General features: G+C 29.9%; 1 protein-coding gene and 1 long non-coding RNA gene across 2 annotated transcripts; one reads left to right on the forward strand and one right to left on the reverse strand.

Annotated features, from left to right (window-relative positions):
• Positions 1-4,233: 4,233 nt before the first annotated feature.
• Positions 4,234-5,232, reverse strand: LOC107477260 (uncharacterized). Its single transcript, XM_016097243.3, has 2 exons — positions 5,096-5,232; positions 4,234-4,687 (listed from the first exon to the last, which is right to left on the reverse strand). Exons 1-2 carry the CDS (start codon positions 5,230-5,232, stop codon positions 4,234-4,236), a joined length of 591 nt encoding a protein of 196 aa, XP_015952729.3.
• Positions 5,233-7,794: 2,562 nt separating this feature from the next.
• Positions 7,795-9,735, forward strand: LOC127745812 (uncharacterized). The gene is made up of 3 exons (XR_008007406.1): positions 7,795-8,200; positions 8,909-9,345; positions 9,543-9,735. It is a non-coding gene; the product is annotated as an uncharacterized LOC127745812 (long non-coding RNA).
• The last annotated feature ends 8,742 nt before the right edge of the window (positions 9,736-18,477 follow it).

Below are 18,477 nucleotides of genomic sequence, written 5' to 3' on the forward strand. Positions count from 1 at the left end.
AATTAACTAATAATATGTATTTGTATAGATTCAATAGTCTAAATTTAAGTCGCATATAAACACACTCCAATAAGAGTAAAAAAAGCTATCAGTTCGTGGTTTGGTAGGCTATTCTTCTCAAAGCAATATAATATAGAGTTCGTTTTTTTGGGTCATCCAACACAACACATGAGCTGATTTATGTTCATTATTAGAACCCTTAATTTTATTCAATGTTAATTAAAAAGTTAATTAAAATAACTAAAATGTCAAAGTCAATGTAGGTCTGTCTTTTTTCCGTTTCAAAAGAAGGTGATGAGATTATCGACTATAGCTATCACACATGCTTTTAAATTTGGTTTTTTAGATCGCTTTTCTTTCCAACGTGGATAAACCAAAATCATCAAAAACTTACTAATGATATTTGATTTTCAACAACTTCTAGTTGCAAAATTTGACTATGTCTTAGAATAATTTGTTATTCTCCTTTATATTAGTTATGTATATATCATTCGAAGTTCCTAGCTAGCTAATACATTTTCTTTTAATAATTCTCTTAATATTTAATTACAAAATATTTTAGTAGAGAATATTTGATTGTTGGGAGTAAAAATTTGGTAAATGTTTCCCATGGATGATGGATGAGTTATATATAATTTTACCCTTATGTTTCTTTCAATCTACAGTTTATTTCTTATAGTACAAAAAATTCACTATTATTAAGATTTAATTTGGAGGAATATTAATGTCATACTAAACTGCAAAAAATTACATTATTGACACTAATTATTTTCATAATACAATTATTATTATTATTATTATTATTATTATTATTATTATTATTATTATTATTATTGTAAGTGATTCAAAAATATTATATGCATACTAAAAATGAGTTATCATGGATTTGTATATAACTATATATGTTGTTTAACTCATTTTCATTGTGAATTTTATATTTTAACATATATTGTATATAAGGGGTCGGTTTTTATATATACATAATATGTGTTGTTTGTGATGACTAATAACAATCAGTGACTAGCGTGACTATCTCAGATTGACCTATGTCTTTCTGACACATGGTAGGTTGACTAACAAAATTGACCGCATGACTCCAAACTTCAAGGACAATAACTATGCTAATTCAACAGACTATTCTAAAGGCAAATTCAACACTTTAAGAACAATTTTCATTTGATATATCATAAAGAAAAATTATTTCATTTTCTATGGGATATTATATTTTGGTGCTATGAGTGAAAAGTTTAAGTCTATAATGACAACATTTGAGACTCGTCTCGTTAATTACTTAAAAGTATTAAAAAATTGGTATTTAAAACCAAATTGATTAAATAGATAATATGGAGATATAAAATATACTTTGTTGTAAAATTTTCCACTTAAAAATGAAGCATTGAATACAAGGAGACTTTTTTTTTTCAGTTACAAAAAAGATTCATTTAGGACTATGATACTGATGGCATATTAGATCTTGAGAGTTACAGTAGATGGATATAATAAGGAAGGAAAAGTATAAGGAATTAAGTGTGTAACCAGTTCAGAATTGAACAATTCAATTAATTATAATTATTAATAATTAATTTTAAATTTTTTAAATTTAAAATTTAAATAATTAGAAATTCTTTAATTAAATCTAATTAAAAACTATAAAAACTTTCTCATTTTCTTTCATATTAACCTGCACACTCCAACAACAATACACACAGATTCTCTCTTTTACCGTCATACGAGAATATCAATTCTAATCTTGTATATACTCTCAGAGTAAAAGCTTTGCTCGTGGTATGCCGCAAAAGAAATTTTACGTACTCATTAGTGGTTTAGATACAAAATTGGCTAATGCAACTGACGGACACGCGTAAGAATTCAATAACCTACTTCTTGAATTTAATTTTTCCAATTCCGAAGATATAATAAACTATTTCTGATTGTAGTTGTGGTGCAGTATTCTGTGCAAGATAGGAACAATTGAACAAGAGAAGGCAAAGGAAAAAATACTGGTTTGTAGTAGAGGCGAGACCGCGAGAGTGGAGAAGAGCCTTGTGGCTATGGAGGCTGGTGCATTCAGAATAATTCTTTGCAACGATAAGTTCAGTGAGTGGTGCAGTTTTGTGGAAAGTACAATCTGGTTCAATTTCAGGAGTTGTTTAAAGAAGGAGTGGTGGAACATGGGTTGTTTTTGAACAATTGTAAAAATATATAAAACAAATATCCATTTAATATAAAAAACATCACAATGCTTAATAAAAGAAATGTCCAGCTATAGGATTTAAAAAAAAAATCATCTAATTCTTAAAAAAATAGAAATATCAAAATTTGCAATATAAAAAATTCGAAAAATACATTAAAAAAGATCTATTTAATATAAAAAAGAAGCATTATAATGCTTAGCAAAAAAAACATCCATGTATATCAACTTAATTATCTTTGTTAAGATGGACTTTAAAATCCAATCCATTAAAAAGTTGGCAGAAGTTGGCTGGACCCTAATTGGTTTCCTAGGGGAGCTCAATAAGAAATTGTTTCTCAAAAACAATGTTGATGAAACCATTGACATGAAATATATAGATGCTGAATTTTAATTATATATTTAATTTATTTTTAATGTGCATTTATATTTTAAGATATATTTTTATAATAGAAACTGATTTTGATAAAAAAAAATATTGTGTTAGCTACACTGTGAATCCTAAACTCTAATAATATAAAATAAAATGTTGGGTCAAAGTGCTAATATTAATAAAAAGTGTTGACTCTAATATTTTTTATTAAAAATTCAATGATCATTAATCATTTACTTTATTACTTTATACTTTTGTTTATTTTAAAGGATATTATTTTTAGAAAAGATTTAACTAGTATTCTAAAAATACATGTTAAGATTACTATTAGTATATAGAAATTTTTAAATTTTTTCTTTTAATAAATAAACAACAAATATATTAAAAATTTAAACTTTATAATTTTTATACAAACATTTTTAATTATCAATATTAAAGTATATTTTTAGGACACAAATTAGTTAAATATTTTTTTAAAATTTATCACTTTTATCAAGTGTGAGTCCTTCAACATTAATTTAAGAATAATTACATTCTCACTTTTTTATTTTATTGACTTTTCTCAATTTAAAAGAGCTTTATCCATTTTTAATATGGTGAATTAGGTAAAGATGTAAGTTTATAGATTTTTTTTTATGGGATGAAAGAGAAATTGAAAAAAATAGGACCTACATTTTAAATAACAATAAAATAATAAAAAATAACTATAAAAAGAATTTATTTTCTCTCTCTACCACTTTAATTTGTATAGTAGAATGCCCCTTTAAATATATATTAATTCAATTATTTTCTTTTGATTTATTATTGTTACATCATTTTCATTTATGTTAACAAGTTTTTTTCTAATAAAAGAATAATATTATATACACTATTGTTCTCTCTCTCTCTTTCTTCTCTCTCTATATATATTGTGTTAAAATTGATTGATAATAAAAATTAGAAAAAGATAAAAAAATATCTTTTATATTAATGATTAAATTTGTCCCTGAAAAATTACTTATCTTTTAAATTAGTCTACAAAATTTTTTTTAATAAAATTCGTCATTCAAAAATTTAAAATTAATTTTGTTAGTCTTTCTATCATTTTCTTTGTTCGTTGATAGTGCCAAAATTTATTAATGTAGTACATTAAGTGATATACTGTAATACACAAATAAAAGTCTTAATTAACTATTAGCATAATAAATTTATGAAATTAGATAAAATCAAAACCTAATTGAAAGGAGAACTTGAGACATGGAATTTCTCAATTTAGAATTGATTTGATCTAATTTTATAAACTTATCATGTTAGCTACCAATTAGGACTATTAGATATGTATTATGATGTCATTTAACATGCTACATCAACAAATTTTGACGCAGTTAACAGTAAAAGTGATAAAAAGATTAAAATGACTAACTTAAAATTTTTAAAAGACGAATTTAATTAAAAAAGTATCTTTCAAAAATTAATTTGTACAATGAATAATTTTTCGAAGATAAATTTAACCATGATGCATACTTTCTCTGTATCAGTCCAAGAAAATAAAAAAATCAACTCTTTTGAGTATCTATTTCTTTTATTTTTCATACCTACACGCACATGCAATAAGACAATTCTCTTACTGCAAACATTACAATAAACAAGATATCAAAATATCCATTGTTGTTGTGTTTCTTTTGAGTTTTTAACCCCACCATTGATGTACGGCTACACCTTTATCCCTCAACATTCCATACAGTGCCAAGCACTCCCAATAAGCCCTACGGTTTCTATTGTTCTCTTGTTTTTGACGTGGCTTGCACTCCAAGAAAAGTTCATCCACCAGTCCAATAGTGTCTCTTTTTATCATCTCTTCCACCACCTCTGTCTCCGCTTTCATCACCACGAATTCCTCATCTTTCACATTCTTTCGCAGCCAATCTGACATCCCTATTTGTGACACTTCTTTCGTTGACGCCTCTTCCGCCGTAATCATGTCGATATTTATTTTGTACATTTCGAAGTTTTTGTTCCTTGTTGGATAATTCTTGTGGAACCAATCGCTTTTTCTTTCTCCTTCTTTCTCCGCCAATCCCACATCAATGAAAACTCTACGAGGGTAACTCTCCAAGGAATCACCCATCAAATCTGGAAGATATCTATTAAATATTTATGAAATTAGTGCAAACTGCATGCATTCCCTATGATAGGTATATACATTCTAATAATTAGCTAGACAATGAATTTAAGGTAAAAAGAAAATAGTAAAGATATCATTTTTTTTCTTGTTGTTAGGAATTAAAGTAATTAGATTAATCTAAAATTTTTAAAAATATTTAAAAAATAATAAAGAACAGATTAAAGTAGTTTAAAATTTTTTGTTTCATACTTTTTAATTATTGTTAAAATAAATGAGTAATTTCAAATGTAATAAATAAACATGTAACTATAGATGTTACATATATAAAATTAAAAAAATTCTATAAAATTATAAATAATAAATTAAATAAAATAAATTTGTATTATTATATTTTGATCAATTGTCTAAAATTAAGTGTTTTACTTACTTAACGCGTCTCAAATATTGTCTTGATTTTCCCGATGAGGCTCTTGGAGGCTCTAACAAGACATCTTCAAGGTTTCGCAGTGCAGCTTTCTTTGCGTCAGAGGAGTAGCCAAAAAGCTTTCTAGGCGCAGCCACCATTAGCGGTGGCTGATCATGATGATCAAGTTCTTCCTTTTTTATCATGGCCACAGCAATGAGATTCAAGCGCCTCAGATAAACCATCTTGTAGTTGGAAGGCTTATAGAGTTTCCCCGAGGGGTTATCGTGGGCCAGAAAGGCGACAACCCCATCAACTTTCAGTGTCCTGTTGATGAACTTTGAAGCCGTCGGGAAATCTGTGGTGAAAACAAAGTCCACACTGTTGTCGATTACGTTCTTCTGCTTCTCCAAATCACTCAACAAAACAAGTTCCATGTTGTAATCAGAAACAATGCTAGGCCCTATTCCTCATTGGATAATTTTTGTTGCTCTAACTTGGAAGCCCCATAAACAGGATCAAAAAGAGCATAGAGTTGCTGTGAGGCCAAAAAGAAATTAATTAGTTTCCATAATGTTTATGGTAAGGTAAAATATAAAAAGAATGAGTACCATCATATCCTCAAACTGCAGATGATACCATGCTCGAATTGTATACTCTATTCTCTTACACAGCTTCAGAAATTCAGCTCGGTCCGAACCATGTTCTACACATTATTGTCAACTCTGTTAATTAGCAACTCAAACTAATTAACACTTAACACTATTTTGGAATGAAAAGAAAACTTACTAATAAGATTGGCCAATGTCAATATAAGTCTTGGTTTAAGAATAGGAATCACAGATTCACGCTCTAATCTTATCACTTCATTGTTCCTTTGGTGAGCCATGCATGCATCTATTTGCAATTGGAATTCAACTAAGAGATTGCTTATTATATCAAATCACAGTCTTGGTTACACAATATCATGGAATATGCTAAGATTCATGCATGCTTCAAGTAACAAGAAATGCTAGAAACAAAAATTTGGGTTCGATTTCTACGGAAGAGGAATTCTCATACATGGCCATTATTTATTCTTTGCAAGAGATGTGCGCTAAGAAAAATTCTCATAAAATATATAGTTTGAACTATTCAAAATTATTATTCTCCTTTTTTTCAACAAAAAGAAATATATTTTCTTATTGGTCAACCATTATGGTTTGCCAACGTCTCATTCTAAGTAACATGGGAATGTGAAATAATTTCCTATTATCCGCTATGTTTGATAAAATTCCATGGAATAAATAATTTGTTATCTTTTACTAATCTTAATTTTTTGTCTGTCACGGTATTTTCTAGTTCGGTAAATTATAAATTAATCTGTTATAAATTTGAATTGTATGTATAAAATAAAATTCGAACTTTTAACACCTAATTAAATAAACAAGTGAATTAATTATTCGATCAATTTAAATTAATTGTATTAGTTGTTAATTAATCGAGGAATTCATTCTCTTGATTAAGGCTGGAAGTGAGGCGAGTTGAGTCAAACTAGACCAAACTCAATTTGGACTCACAAAAATTGAGCTTGGTTCACGGTTCAATTCATTAACAATCGAGCCTATTTCTTAAACTCAAGCTTAGGTCATTAAAAGCTCATGAGCTAACTCGAACTCACGAACTAGTTTAAATAATAAAAACATAATCTAGAATTCTATATCAATAAATTATAATTTATATATATTAAAAAATATTAATTTTATATGTTGTATATCTATTAATTATAAATTCTTTATTTATGTCCTACATCAAAATCATATAAAAAATAATTATAAAATTTTAAATAAGAACATTAATCTATATAAAATTATATAGTACTATTTTATATGTATATATATAATATTAAAAATATAGATTAAATGTATATAAGATATGTGTATTAATAATTATATATATATATATAATCGAGTCAGCTCACGAGATAATGAGTTGAATTTATTCAAGCTCAAGCTCAGCTTATTTAATTTATGAGCTCAATTTCAAACTTAAACTTGGCTCACTAACTCACGAATTTAGCTTATCTAACTATTAATAAGTGAAACTTGAACTAACTCATGAGGTGGCTTAACTCACTCCCAACCTTAAATGCAATATATTGTGTATTAAGTTAGTACGAAAGTAAATGCCAATTTATGGATGGGTTTACTACCGTTACTATTATGATGAATATTCTTTATGGTTGTGATGATGGGTTGGCACTTCAACCATCATGCTTAATTACTTATTACCACTCGCGTTAACCATGCATGTGTCCACACCATGCCATATTGCCATTCCATCTACTCTATTTTTGGCTTTTCTTTTTGTTTCTAGGGTTCTACCTTTCAATTTCAACTCCTATACATAAACCTTAATTCAAAAATTGGACTCCCATGCGAACAAGATTAGAAAATTCATCAAAATTATATTCTTGTAACACTCTATCACACAAATTTTCACCCTATAATCATAAAGCAAAGACAATAAAGTATTACTACAATTTCATACAATAGTATATAATTTAGAGAAATATTACAAACTAAAAATGCGATAAAGAGAACAAAAGATCAAAGAATAAAACAAAAAAAAAACAAAATACGAAGCCTACGGTATAGATTTAAATTGATACAGATTTACAAATTTTCTGTGCAAATAAATATGAGATCGATACGTCGCTCATTTGTTACAGGGCTTGTTTCATGCTTAGCATTAGGGGTGGCTGAGCTGTTAGCCAAGGGTATTTGTATGCATAAATTAGTGCTGGATCTGTAGAGATGGGCTTTGGGAACCAACAAAATTGGGGATCCAAATAAAAAATTTTTTCTCTGTGAATGGGAAGAAAAAAAAAAAGACAAGCAATGTCGGGCTGCATCTATGGAGGGTGATCAATTGAGGAAGATGTGATCCCCAAAAACGAAGACCTAGGTTTCAGTGAGAGGGATACAGCTGCTGAAGGTGTTGATGTGGTGGTGATTCACAACTGGAAACCCTCGACGATTGAAGTTGCGGTGTTGTGTCTTATCCGGCGTTGAATGCGTCTAACCGTCCACCGTTTCATCGCAGGCCGGATCGGAAGCTGGTGCTGTTCTAGTTGGGGCCTCATCACATGTATGAATTTGGTTGTTTTTGTTCTGTTGGATTATGTTGTATTCAAAACGGTGTATTACTTCTTGCTTTACATGGTTCGAGCATTAGGTGTAGTGAATTAATTAGAATCCATAAATTTATTGAAAAATTTCCTTTCGATGTTTTTGGTTTGGAAGTCGCTTAGGATCACGAGTAGCCGGTTTATCCGTCTCTGTATTTGTGAACTTTACTTTTCTCATCACACCACTTTCAATCAGACTTTGGTGTCCACTTTTCGTGAACATTTCACTTGATTCAGACTTTCTTGCTTTTGAATTTCTATCACTAGTATGCCTACTTGTTTCAGCTAACCTTAATACTGAATACTGGTAGTAATAGATTTATGGGGTTCATTTACACTTGCTTAGTCTGGCTCAAATTTCGTATCCCTCTTTCTATTTTTATGTGTAACGTTGTAGTGTTCCTTTCATATCATAGATAGTCATTATATATATATATATATGTGAATTTTGACAATATAAAACCTTTGTTGATAGGAATTGCAAATGAACTATATTTAGCATGTAATACACATTGGATTAAGTTATTTGCTATGGGATTCGTGTATGTTTGTATGCAGCATGTGCAATGCCATGCTTTAACTTGCTGCTGTTGATCAAACGCTTGTTGCATGGTTGACTACTGGAAAATATGCTATTCAAACTCTTCTTTTTTGTACTTTAACCGCAGGAACGAGAACTCATTTTTGTTCCAACTCCTTTGCTGACAAAATTAATGCTAGTCGCATATATCAAGATTGTAATACCTTTTTCTCCTTGGCTGAATTAACCACGGCATAGGGAGACCCCGCCTACTAAATTTTCAATATCTCTGAACTTTCAGACCTATCAGGTGACAAAGGTAGTTAAAGAGTGTTATGACAAAGGCGCAAATTGATGAGTAAGGTGAGAATGGGAGTATAAAATGCTTCAAGGTATTCTTTTATGGATTCGGCAACATCGGTAGTTTGAAAATGAAATTAGAATAAAAAGAAGTTAACTGTGTTAGGGTTTAGGGTGTTTATATGACATTGGTGTACATGTTTGTAGATGAGAAGTGAGAGATCGTAGATCCTATGAGGAAACGCTTGATTAATCCCGAAACTGTAGAGTCCTACAAAGAAACAAGTAATGTTCGAATATTTATGTTATTTCTTTTTGAAAGAAAACATTTCTTATACCAGTTCTGTGATATTGTGTGGCTGCCATTCCTTTTTTGTTTCGGTTCTTATCATAATGTCCATTAAGTCAATTAATGTTGTTGTTCTTCATTGTTTTGACCTTTTAGAATTTTCTTGAATGGCTCAACTGAACTATTCATTCAGGTAGAGAATATAAAAAGAGAACAAAGATAGCGGGAATGCTCAAACACAGGGGTGGTTTTTCATGGTAGCTACACACTGTCCCAAGTTTGGATAGAACTATATGTAAGCTTAACTTGATCTTGTGACTTTGTTGATGAGTTCCCCAGTCATAATAATGTGTGTTAAATTTGGAGTAGTATTTGACAACAGTGGTTTGATGTGTATTTAGTTATACAAATATTTGACTAGCTGTCAGTCATTAATGTTTAAAAATATAAGTTAAAAATATATTGTTAGATTATTAGACTAAAAAAATTAAATTAATAACTAAAAATAATAATAAAAAATAATAAATTTTATAAATCCTCTAACTTTTTAAATATAAACTATTGATATAAAATATATAGCAATATTATATGATTAATAAAAATTTTTATTTTTTATTAATATTTAAACAACAAATATATTTTTATATTAAATTATAAATTTTAAATTTTAAATTTAATAATATAAAAATAAACTGTTAGTCATTTCTCAAAATATAATAAGTGAAAATTTTTTATTTGATTAATTAACAAAAGGTAAAATACTCTTTATTTAACAAAGAGTGTTAACAATAAGTCAACAAGAATTTATATATTATAACACAAAAATATAAAAAAAATTACAATAATTAATTTTTTTTGTTGGGTTAAAACAAATTACATTTAAAATTTTCATTGGCTAATTGTAAATAATTGTTTTTTATTGAAAAAAAGTTAAACTCAAAACGGGCCAAACCATGTACCATGAAATGGCGGCAATGGGGAAGAAACCCGAAAAGTGAGGGCCTTAATGTCCTTCAACAACGACGCATGGCCCCCGAATTGGCCCCTTATATAGAATAATAAATAAATAAATAAATTAGGTCCGTTATTCACTGTTTCAGTAGTCGGCTCTCCCCTCCAACTACCACGTACGCCAGACAAGTTTGTAGAGTTCTGTCAAACTTGTTTTCAGAAATCAACAGTTTGCCACTTGTCAATATATCTTTCGATTTGTATGCACAAATCTGTATCGTATAACTGGTTTATATATATATACACACAATAATCAAAATGAAAGCCTCTAAAACAAATTTAAGTTAAAAATAAATTTTTACATTCTATCTTTCAAAGATTACAAAATAAAAGCCTCTAAAACAAATACAACAAAAGTGAGAGGTAAGTAGGTAACTACAACAAAAAACAAAAGTAAAACTTGAGTCAACATCCGCTTTGTCACTATCCGCAAAAATCACTGAGATGGGTTGTAATTTGCATTTGAAAAATAACAAATATATATGGTATGAGAACCGAAGATTCACATTATGGTAACAGTGCTCAATAAATAAGACATAAGATTTTAGAAAGTCAAAGACAATCCTAAAATTTTTCACCACATACAAAATATTAAAAAATTTACAATACATTTTAACTTAGAAATTTTCTACTCTAACAGTTACCACGCACTGTCCCACAGCCTTTGTCAACTTATCCTTCATGTACTAAATGACGGACCCATAAAATTTTAAAAGTGAGGGCAAAAATATGTATACTAAAATAAATTTTGTTGAACATTATTAATTATATGGAGATATAAAAATTAAAAAGAGTTAATAAATACTTTCATTCTTAAAATATTATTCATTATATATATTTATAAAAATTATTTCTATTATTATTATTTTTTTAAAAAAATATATTCAAAATTCATAAATTAATTCATTTATTTAAAAAATATATATGCAACTACATATAATAAAATAAAAGATAAAAAAGTAATACAGATGAATAAACTGAGAATAAAATAAAATATATAAAGCTATGAAGAGAATAAAAAATTAGATTAATACCTAAATTATAATAGTTTGAATTAAAATTTACAATTAAAAATATCAAAAAGAAAAATAATAAAATTGAAAGATACATAAAGAGCTATATAAAAAAACAAGAAAAATTTGAAATTTATCTTTTGGCGAAAAGAAGATGATCACTAGATAAGAAATAGAAAGAGAATGTTGAAAATACGAAACTAAGAAGATGGTTTAAAAGAATAAAGAAATGTCAGCACAAGAACTAAATTTGATTAGGTTAACTAATAGTCAAAATGATAGAAAGATAAAAAAGTAAATTTGAGGCTTTAGCCAGTTGAATTTAGTTTATTTGTAATAAAGCCATTTAAAATTTGAAGTGGGGGCATATAACACATTATATATAACTATAATTAAAAAAAATTGAAAACATAGTGGCGGCAAGTGCCCCTTATTGTTGTTATTGGGTTTGTGCCTGCATGTACCGAACCTCCTCAATCTCTGTAAAAAATACAATTAAATGCAGACAAGAAAAATACAAGTAGACTGTATATACAGCAAGTAACTCATCCAAACAAACACAATTAGGATGCATATGATGAATGTCTGTCCTAATTGGCCATGATATCACTTGTTGGTTCAACTGCCAACCCGACACATCCCCTTGAGATGTCACCTTTCTATCACGTATATAAATATGCACCCTGGTATATAGTGTCCTAGCTCACTTGTAACACCCCATCACCCTAAGCCTTACCTCTAGCCGTAAAACAAAGGATAGCAAAGTGCCACGACAGTTTTAAAGCTTATAATATATAATACATATCTAAGAATTTATATAACTAGAAGCCCGATGAAGAAATAAAGCGGAATTACAAAATGCAAAGCGTTCACTCATGATAACTAAATGCGTAGGTAAGAACATAACATGATAGATATAGATATATATATATACCAAAAAGAGGATTAGTCACAGCCTGCGGAGTTTAGGCCGGCTAGTCAAACTGAAACATAAAAGAGTTTTAGAGGTTTAGAACAGCTTATATAACTTATCTCTCAAATCAAGCCTCTAAGACCATAAAGTATAGAATACAAAGATTGAGAGAATAACTACAACAAAAGTAAAGCAGAATAATACCAAGGAGAAATCATACTCCGCTCTGTCACTACCACGTAACCACCAAAGTGGGTTATGACCTGCATCTGAAAAGTAACAATAGAATACGGTATGAGAACTGGAGGTTTTCAGTATGGTAACGTTTCCAGTAATGTAAAATATAAGATTTTGGGACGGCAGAGGCAATCCTAGAACTTCACATCGATACAGAATATTCAAGTTTAAAATAAAAATAAATAACGTAAACCAAACACCATAAATAGGGTTATCTAAACTTAGAGGATTTCTAACTAATACTAATCACATCGTTGTATCTCACAGCCTTCGCCAACCTAACTTCCGTGCGATCCCATCGCCACCGCCTACCGAGCCTCCTCAATCCCAATAGAAAACACAAGTAATGCAGACAAGTAAAGCACAAGTAAAGTACATGTACATCAAGTTGGACAATTAGCAAGTAAACATGTGGTTCATTTAGGCATAACAAAAATTAAGCAAAGCAAACAAACAAGTAGAAGATGCATATGATGAATGCCTTTCCTACTGGCTTGTGATATCACTTATCAGTTCAAAATGCCAACCCAACACATCTCTGGGAATGTTGCTTTTCTTCCACGTTATCAATCATAACTTCATCCTAGGAATATAGTGCCCTGCACACTCTTGCAGTAGAAAAATCTGCCACGCCAAGGATATAGGCCTTGTACACTATCTTTCAATATCCACCACCCATCATTTCTTTCCAAATTTTCAGCTCATCATAACCATTATCAACTTTCTATTTCATCATAATCATTCTCCTTTCTCAAAATCTCCTCAAAGACATACTTCACAATTCAACATATACTAATTTCGTCCACAACCTTCTATAACCTAAGTCATCGGCTCTAAATTCATACTGAATTTCACTAATTTGATTCACATACTATCTTTATCAATCTTAGGGGCTAATTACTAGTTAGCAATCTTAACTTGTAGATAAAGAAGTTTGGAAAGTTAGAAAACCCTTGAAAAGTGAAGAAAAATCATTTTTCAACAAAACAGGGTCTGTGTGTACGCACGCCCAAGTGTGTATATGCACACTTCAAAATTTGGACCATTCTACGTATGCAAGCATGGCCACATACGCATGAAGGCTTGGTAGAGACGCACGCCCACGTATGGGGGTGCCCGCGTACGCATGTACCTCAGGTTGCAGAAAAATGTCAAATTGCAGAAATTTCAATTTTAAACACCAAACTTTAAAAGTTCATAACTTTCTCTACAAAACTCAATTTTCCTCAAACTTTATATCATTTTAAAGCTCTTGAGATCACCTTTAATTTAAATTAATTTTCAACCAATTTCAAAAATAGAAGTTCAAGTTATGATCTATCAAAATTTACCCAAAATTAAGTTGTATACAAAAATATCAAAGTTCTCTAATTTCCAAATTCCATAACCAAAATAAACCAAAGCATACCCAATTTCAATACAAAACACTACCACATACTACACGTTACCATTCTATTTCACTTCAATCAACTCAACATCCATTTAACTCAATCTTTCTACCATAATTCAACAAAAAATCATAATTAATAAATCAATATCTCAACCTTAACAATTTTCACACAATTAACTCTTGATTAGCCTCATTCACCACCATTCAATATTAACACCAACCACAATATTAAAAACCCAATATCATCATCAATATTAATCACCACCCATCAAAATCAAATTTAACATCAATATTCATCATATTTTATATATCACATATTCTAACACTCCTTGTCATCCTCCTCATCATCAAACATAATTTCACATATAATTAATCATACACAACCATCATTCAATCCTATCTTAAGGTCAACTAGCCTAAGTGTCCAGAAATGTTACATATTACATAAAAAAATCGAAACCATACCTTGGTCGATTCCCAATATACACCAAAGACTGAAACAAAGCCACCAAACTTGATCCAAAGGCCTCAAACCAACTCCAACAAACACCAAAACTCAATCTACCATCATAAAATATACTAACATCAAACCTAGGGTTCACAAAAATAACTAAACACAAGAGTTTAGTGAGACCTTATCTTATCCAATAGCATTAGGAACAAAACTCAATGATATTCCAATGCTAAATCACCCCTAAACAAACAAAATCACAAAATCTACTCAGAAATCAAGCATAAAAATGCAAAATCAATTAGGGTAGAAAATTGGAGCAGGAGATGCGAGTTCTTACCAGCAAAGCTTAGTTAGAAATGACGGGCTCGGCGAGAGTAACGTGTGCCCATAAACGTCTCGTCAATCGGAGCTCCGTAGCTCAAGTTATGGCCAAATGAAGGAGAAGATGAATAATGAAATCTAATTCTCTCTTCCTCTCTTCACTTTAGTGCCCCCTTTCTTTGTTTCTAGGGTAAAATAAACTGAATGCTCATTAATTGACACTTATATATGTTGAGCTTAGGTCCAACTCGGGTCCAGTCCAACTCGTTAGTATTTTAGGTCTGTTTGGCCCATTTTTGGTTAAAACCTTGAAGATGAGCCCAATTTTCAATTTTAAATTATTTTTGTCCTTTCAAAACAATAAATTCAATTGTCAAAAATTTATTTTTCTGAAAACGTGGTACCGATCAGACTAGAGCCGATACTGCCAGCTTAAGTGTCGGTACGCATTTTTACAAAAATTTTTCGTAAAAGATACATTTTTTCACTCAGAAAAATTCATTAAATTCAAATTTTGCCTTTTTATTTTCAAAATATCATTTCTATATTTTTGAACCTATTCCAGACAGCTAAATTATTATTTTATTAAAGTGGTTATTTCCGTTCTTACATAACTCTTATGGGATATAGTGCACGAGAACACTCTTGTGACACAAAAAGATGCGAGTGGGCGGAGACTGTCTCAAACCCCACATCTAAACGTAGGCGGAAGACTGCCTCAGCACCTACACCAGTGCCGCAACCTTGACAAGTGGGATTAACCAACCGTCCTTACCAAGCACATAGCGACTTACCAAATATATCATAATATGTCATTCATCTCAGTGATCACTTTTCATATTTAGCAGGTTCATGAAACCTCAATCTTTTATAATTATAAATCATCATTAACTTTATTTCTCAATTTATAATTAACATAACACTCCACAAATTCACTTTAATTATTCCATCCACAGTACTTCACAAACCTAAGTCACCATCTCTAGACTCATAACAGAAGTATACTTTTAATTCACTCACTACACTTCCGATCGTTCTAAAGTCTAAACGCTAGTTAGGGGATCTTAAACAAGAGTTACAGAGGTTTAGAAGACTAGAGGAATAGTTGAAAATTCAAAAATTTATCTTTTACAAAATAGGGTGGTCAAGCGTACGCATGCCTTCTGCGTACACATGATTTGAAAATTTGGGAATGTTGCGTGCGAACTACATACCTTTCGTATACGCGAGAATATTGGACAGGAACATCTGTCCGCGTTGCATGACACTTCTGCGTACGCATGGGTTCAAAAAAGGCATTGTCGCGTACGCATGCCATTTTCGTACACGAGAGTACTGCGCAGAACCATTTACTCGCATACGCATAAATACAGGTTTTTCTAAAAGCTGATAAGTGTAGAAAATTCAGTTTTTTACACAAAATTTCAAATGTGCATATTTTTTCGTAAAAATTATTTTCCGTCTGTTCTTCGAACGTCATAAACTACATGAATCCAATTTTTATTTAAGACCAGCTTCACAAAATTTAAGAGTTCGACAATCAAATTATAGCTCTTCGAAATTGGTTAAAAATAAATTTCCCCAAATGATACCAAAATCCTCTAATTTCAAAAACTCTCAATCCAATTCAAATTCATCTATACCAATTTCAAATCCTAAATACTTTTACACATTTTCAAGCACTCATCCATCAATTTTCAACTATCCAGCACCTAACAATTCAATTTCAAACTATGTCAATCTGCAATTTAAAATCCAACAAAATTTCACCTATTGAGTACCAAACCTACATTACCATCAATCATCATCACAATCAATAGTTATTATTCATTCTATAGCATCACAACAAAGTTCAATCATATAAACTCACATCCACACTCAACCAAGATACATTCACAATCCCCAATACCAATCAACCATTTATACGATTCACACTTATCTTGGAGCTACTAGCCTAAATTTTACACAACATTATATATTATTTAAAAAACTAAAACTATACCTTAGCCAATTTCTCCTAAGTGTCCAAACAAGCCACCAAGCCTCAGCCACAACGTTAGCTCAATTTCAAGTAATTCAATCACCAACTCAAACTCCAATTAACATGAATTTAATCTAGTTTCATTCAATTTACCAAAATCAATACTAGGTTTTAACAATTTCAACAAACTACAAGGGTTTAGAATTTTTTATTATCTTACCCACTGATGTTTGGGATAAAACTCAATAATTAACCAAGTTAGATTACAACCTAACCATCAAAATAATGAAAATCTCAATTTCCCAAAGTTAAAATTTGAATTTGTGCTAGAATAAAGAACTAAAGAAAGGAATTTGAGTTGCTTACTACTTTGTTCAGATAAAAATGAAGAGCTCGATGAGGTGATTATGTGGCTGCAAACGGCGCACCAATCGAAACTCTGAATCACAAGATATGATCAAAAGAAGAAGAAGATAAATAATAGAAGGGTTTCACTCTTCTTCTCCCTTCTCTCTCACCTGGCTAAATGTTTTTGTTGTGAGTGACCATTGTGCTGAACTTGGCACAATGTTGAGGGGATAGTGAATGAGTCTTGGGCTCAATTATGGTCCAAGTCTGTTTGTTTAGTCTATTGGTCAAATTTTAGTTAAGATAAGTATTTTATTTTCTTAATAAATAATAGTCTAGATTCAACTTAATAAATTGTATGTGATTAGAAGTTTATTTTACAAAAAATTGTGAATAATCTCCATTCGATTGTGTATAATATTAATAAATATGAAATTAGTTAAGATGATAATACTTTAATTATTAATATGTTGTGTGTTCAAATCTTATAAATAATAAAAAGTTTTTTTTATTAGATATACGTGATAAAGGATATTTTAGGAACACAAATTTAATTTGTACACTAAATTCTTTTCTAATTTTTATATATACAAAAAAATCTTTTAACCAATTTTTTAACAAATTAACCAATTTTATAATAAAAAATATTTAAAATTAAATAAGAAAACATAAAAAATTAAAAAATATTTAAAACCAAACAAGAGAAAACCACCAAAACTTAAACAAAAAAAATATCCAACATCATTAAAAAAAATCATCCAAAAGGCTCACAAATAGGAATAGCTATAAATAAATTTTCTTAAAAACTACAATAGCATTTTGTTAAAAGTGATAAGTGTTAGAAAATATTAGAATCAATTAGCATTCATTAAAATTATTTAGTATATCGGAATATTTATTATAAAATATTATTTTTTATTATTTCAATTCTTTTAATACCTATAAATATTTGTTTATATTGTATCATTCTACACAACTTGAAATACACAAATTTTTTTTCTATTGCTCTCTCTTACCCTTTTTAATATGGTATCAGAGCCATAATATCCTCCTTGAAGAGGATATGTTATTTTTCGTCTGGTGAAATCACTATATTTTTTACACTTATTCTCTATGCCATTTTTCCTTATCTTTTGTCACTCTTTTGATGCTTTTCACCTTATATCGATTATTAGTCTATCTTCTTTGCCTTGTGTCTTTCCGAGTCTAATGAATCAAACATCTCTGTCATTCGCTGCTTATCTATTCTCATGAAGAAATCATATATTTTTCGTCACCTTCTGACAGTTCGTTATCCTCTGACATTTTACCATCACTTTGCAGTTTGCCACTTTTTTGGCAGTTTCGTCTACCCTTTCCTTGCGGCCGTTTTCGTATGTGCTTTCTTGCGGCAGTTTTATCTGCGCTTCTCTTGCGGCAATTTTATCTGCTTTTTTCTTGCAGTACGTAGTTCCGTCTGT

Source organism: Arachis duranensis, chromosome 3 (assembly GCF_000817695.3).
Source record: "Arachis duranensis cultivar V14167 chromosome 3, aradu.V14167.gnm2.J7QH, whole genome shotgun sequence".
Lineage (NCBI taxonomy): Eukaryota > Viridiplantae > Streptophyta > Magnoliopsida > Fabales > Fabaceae > Arachis > Arachis duranensis.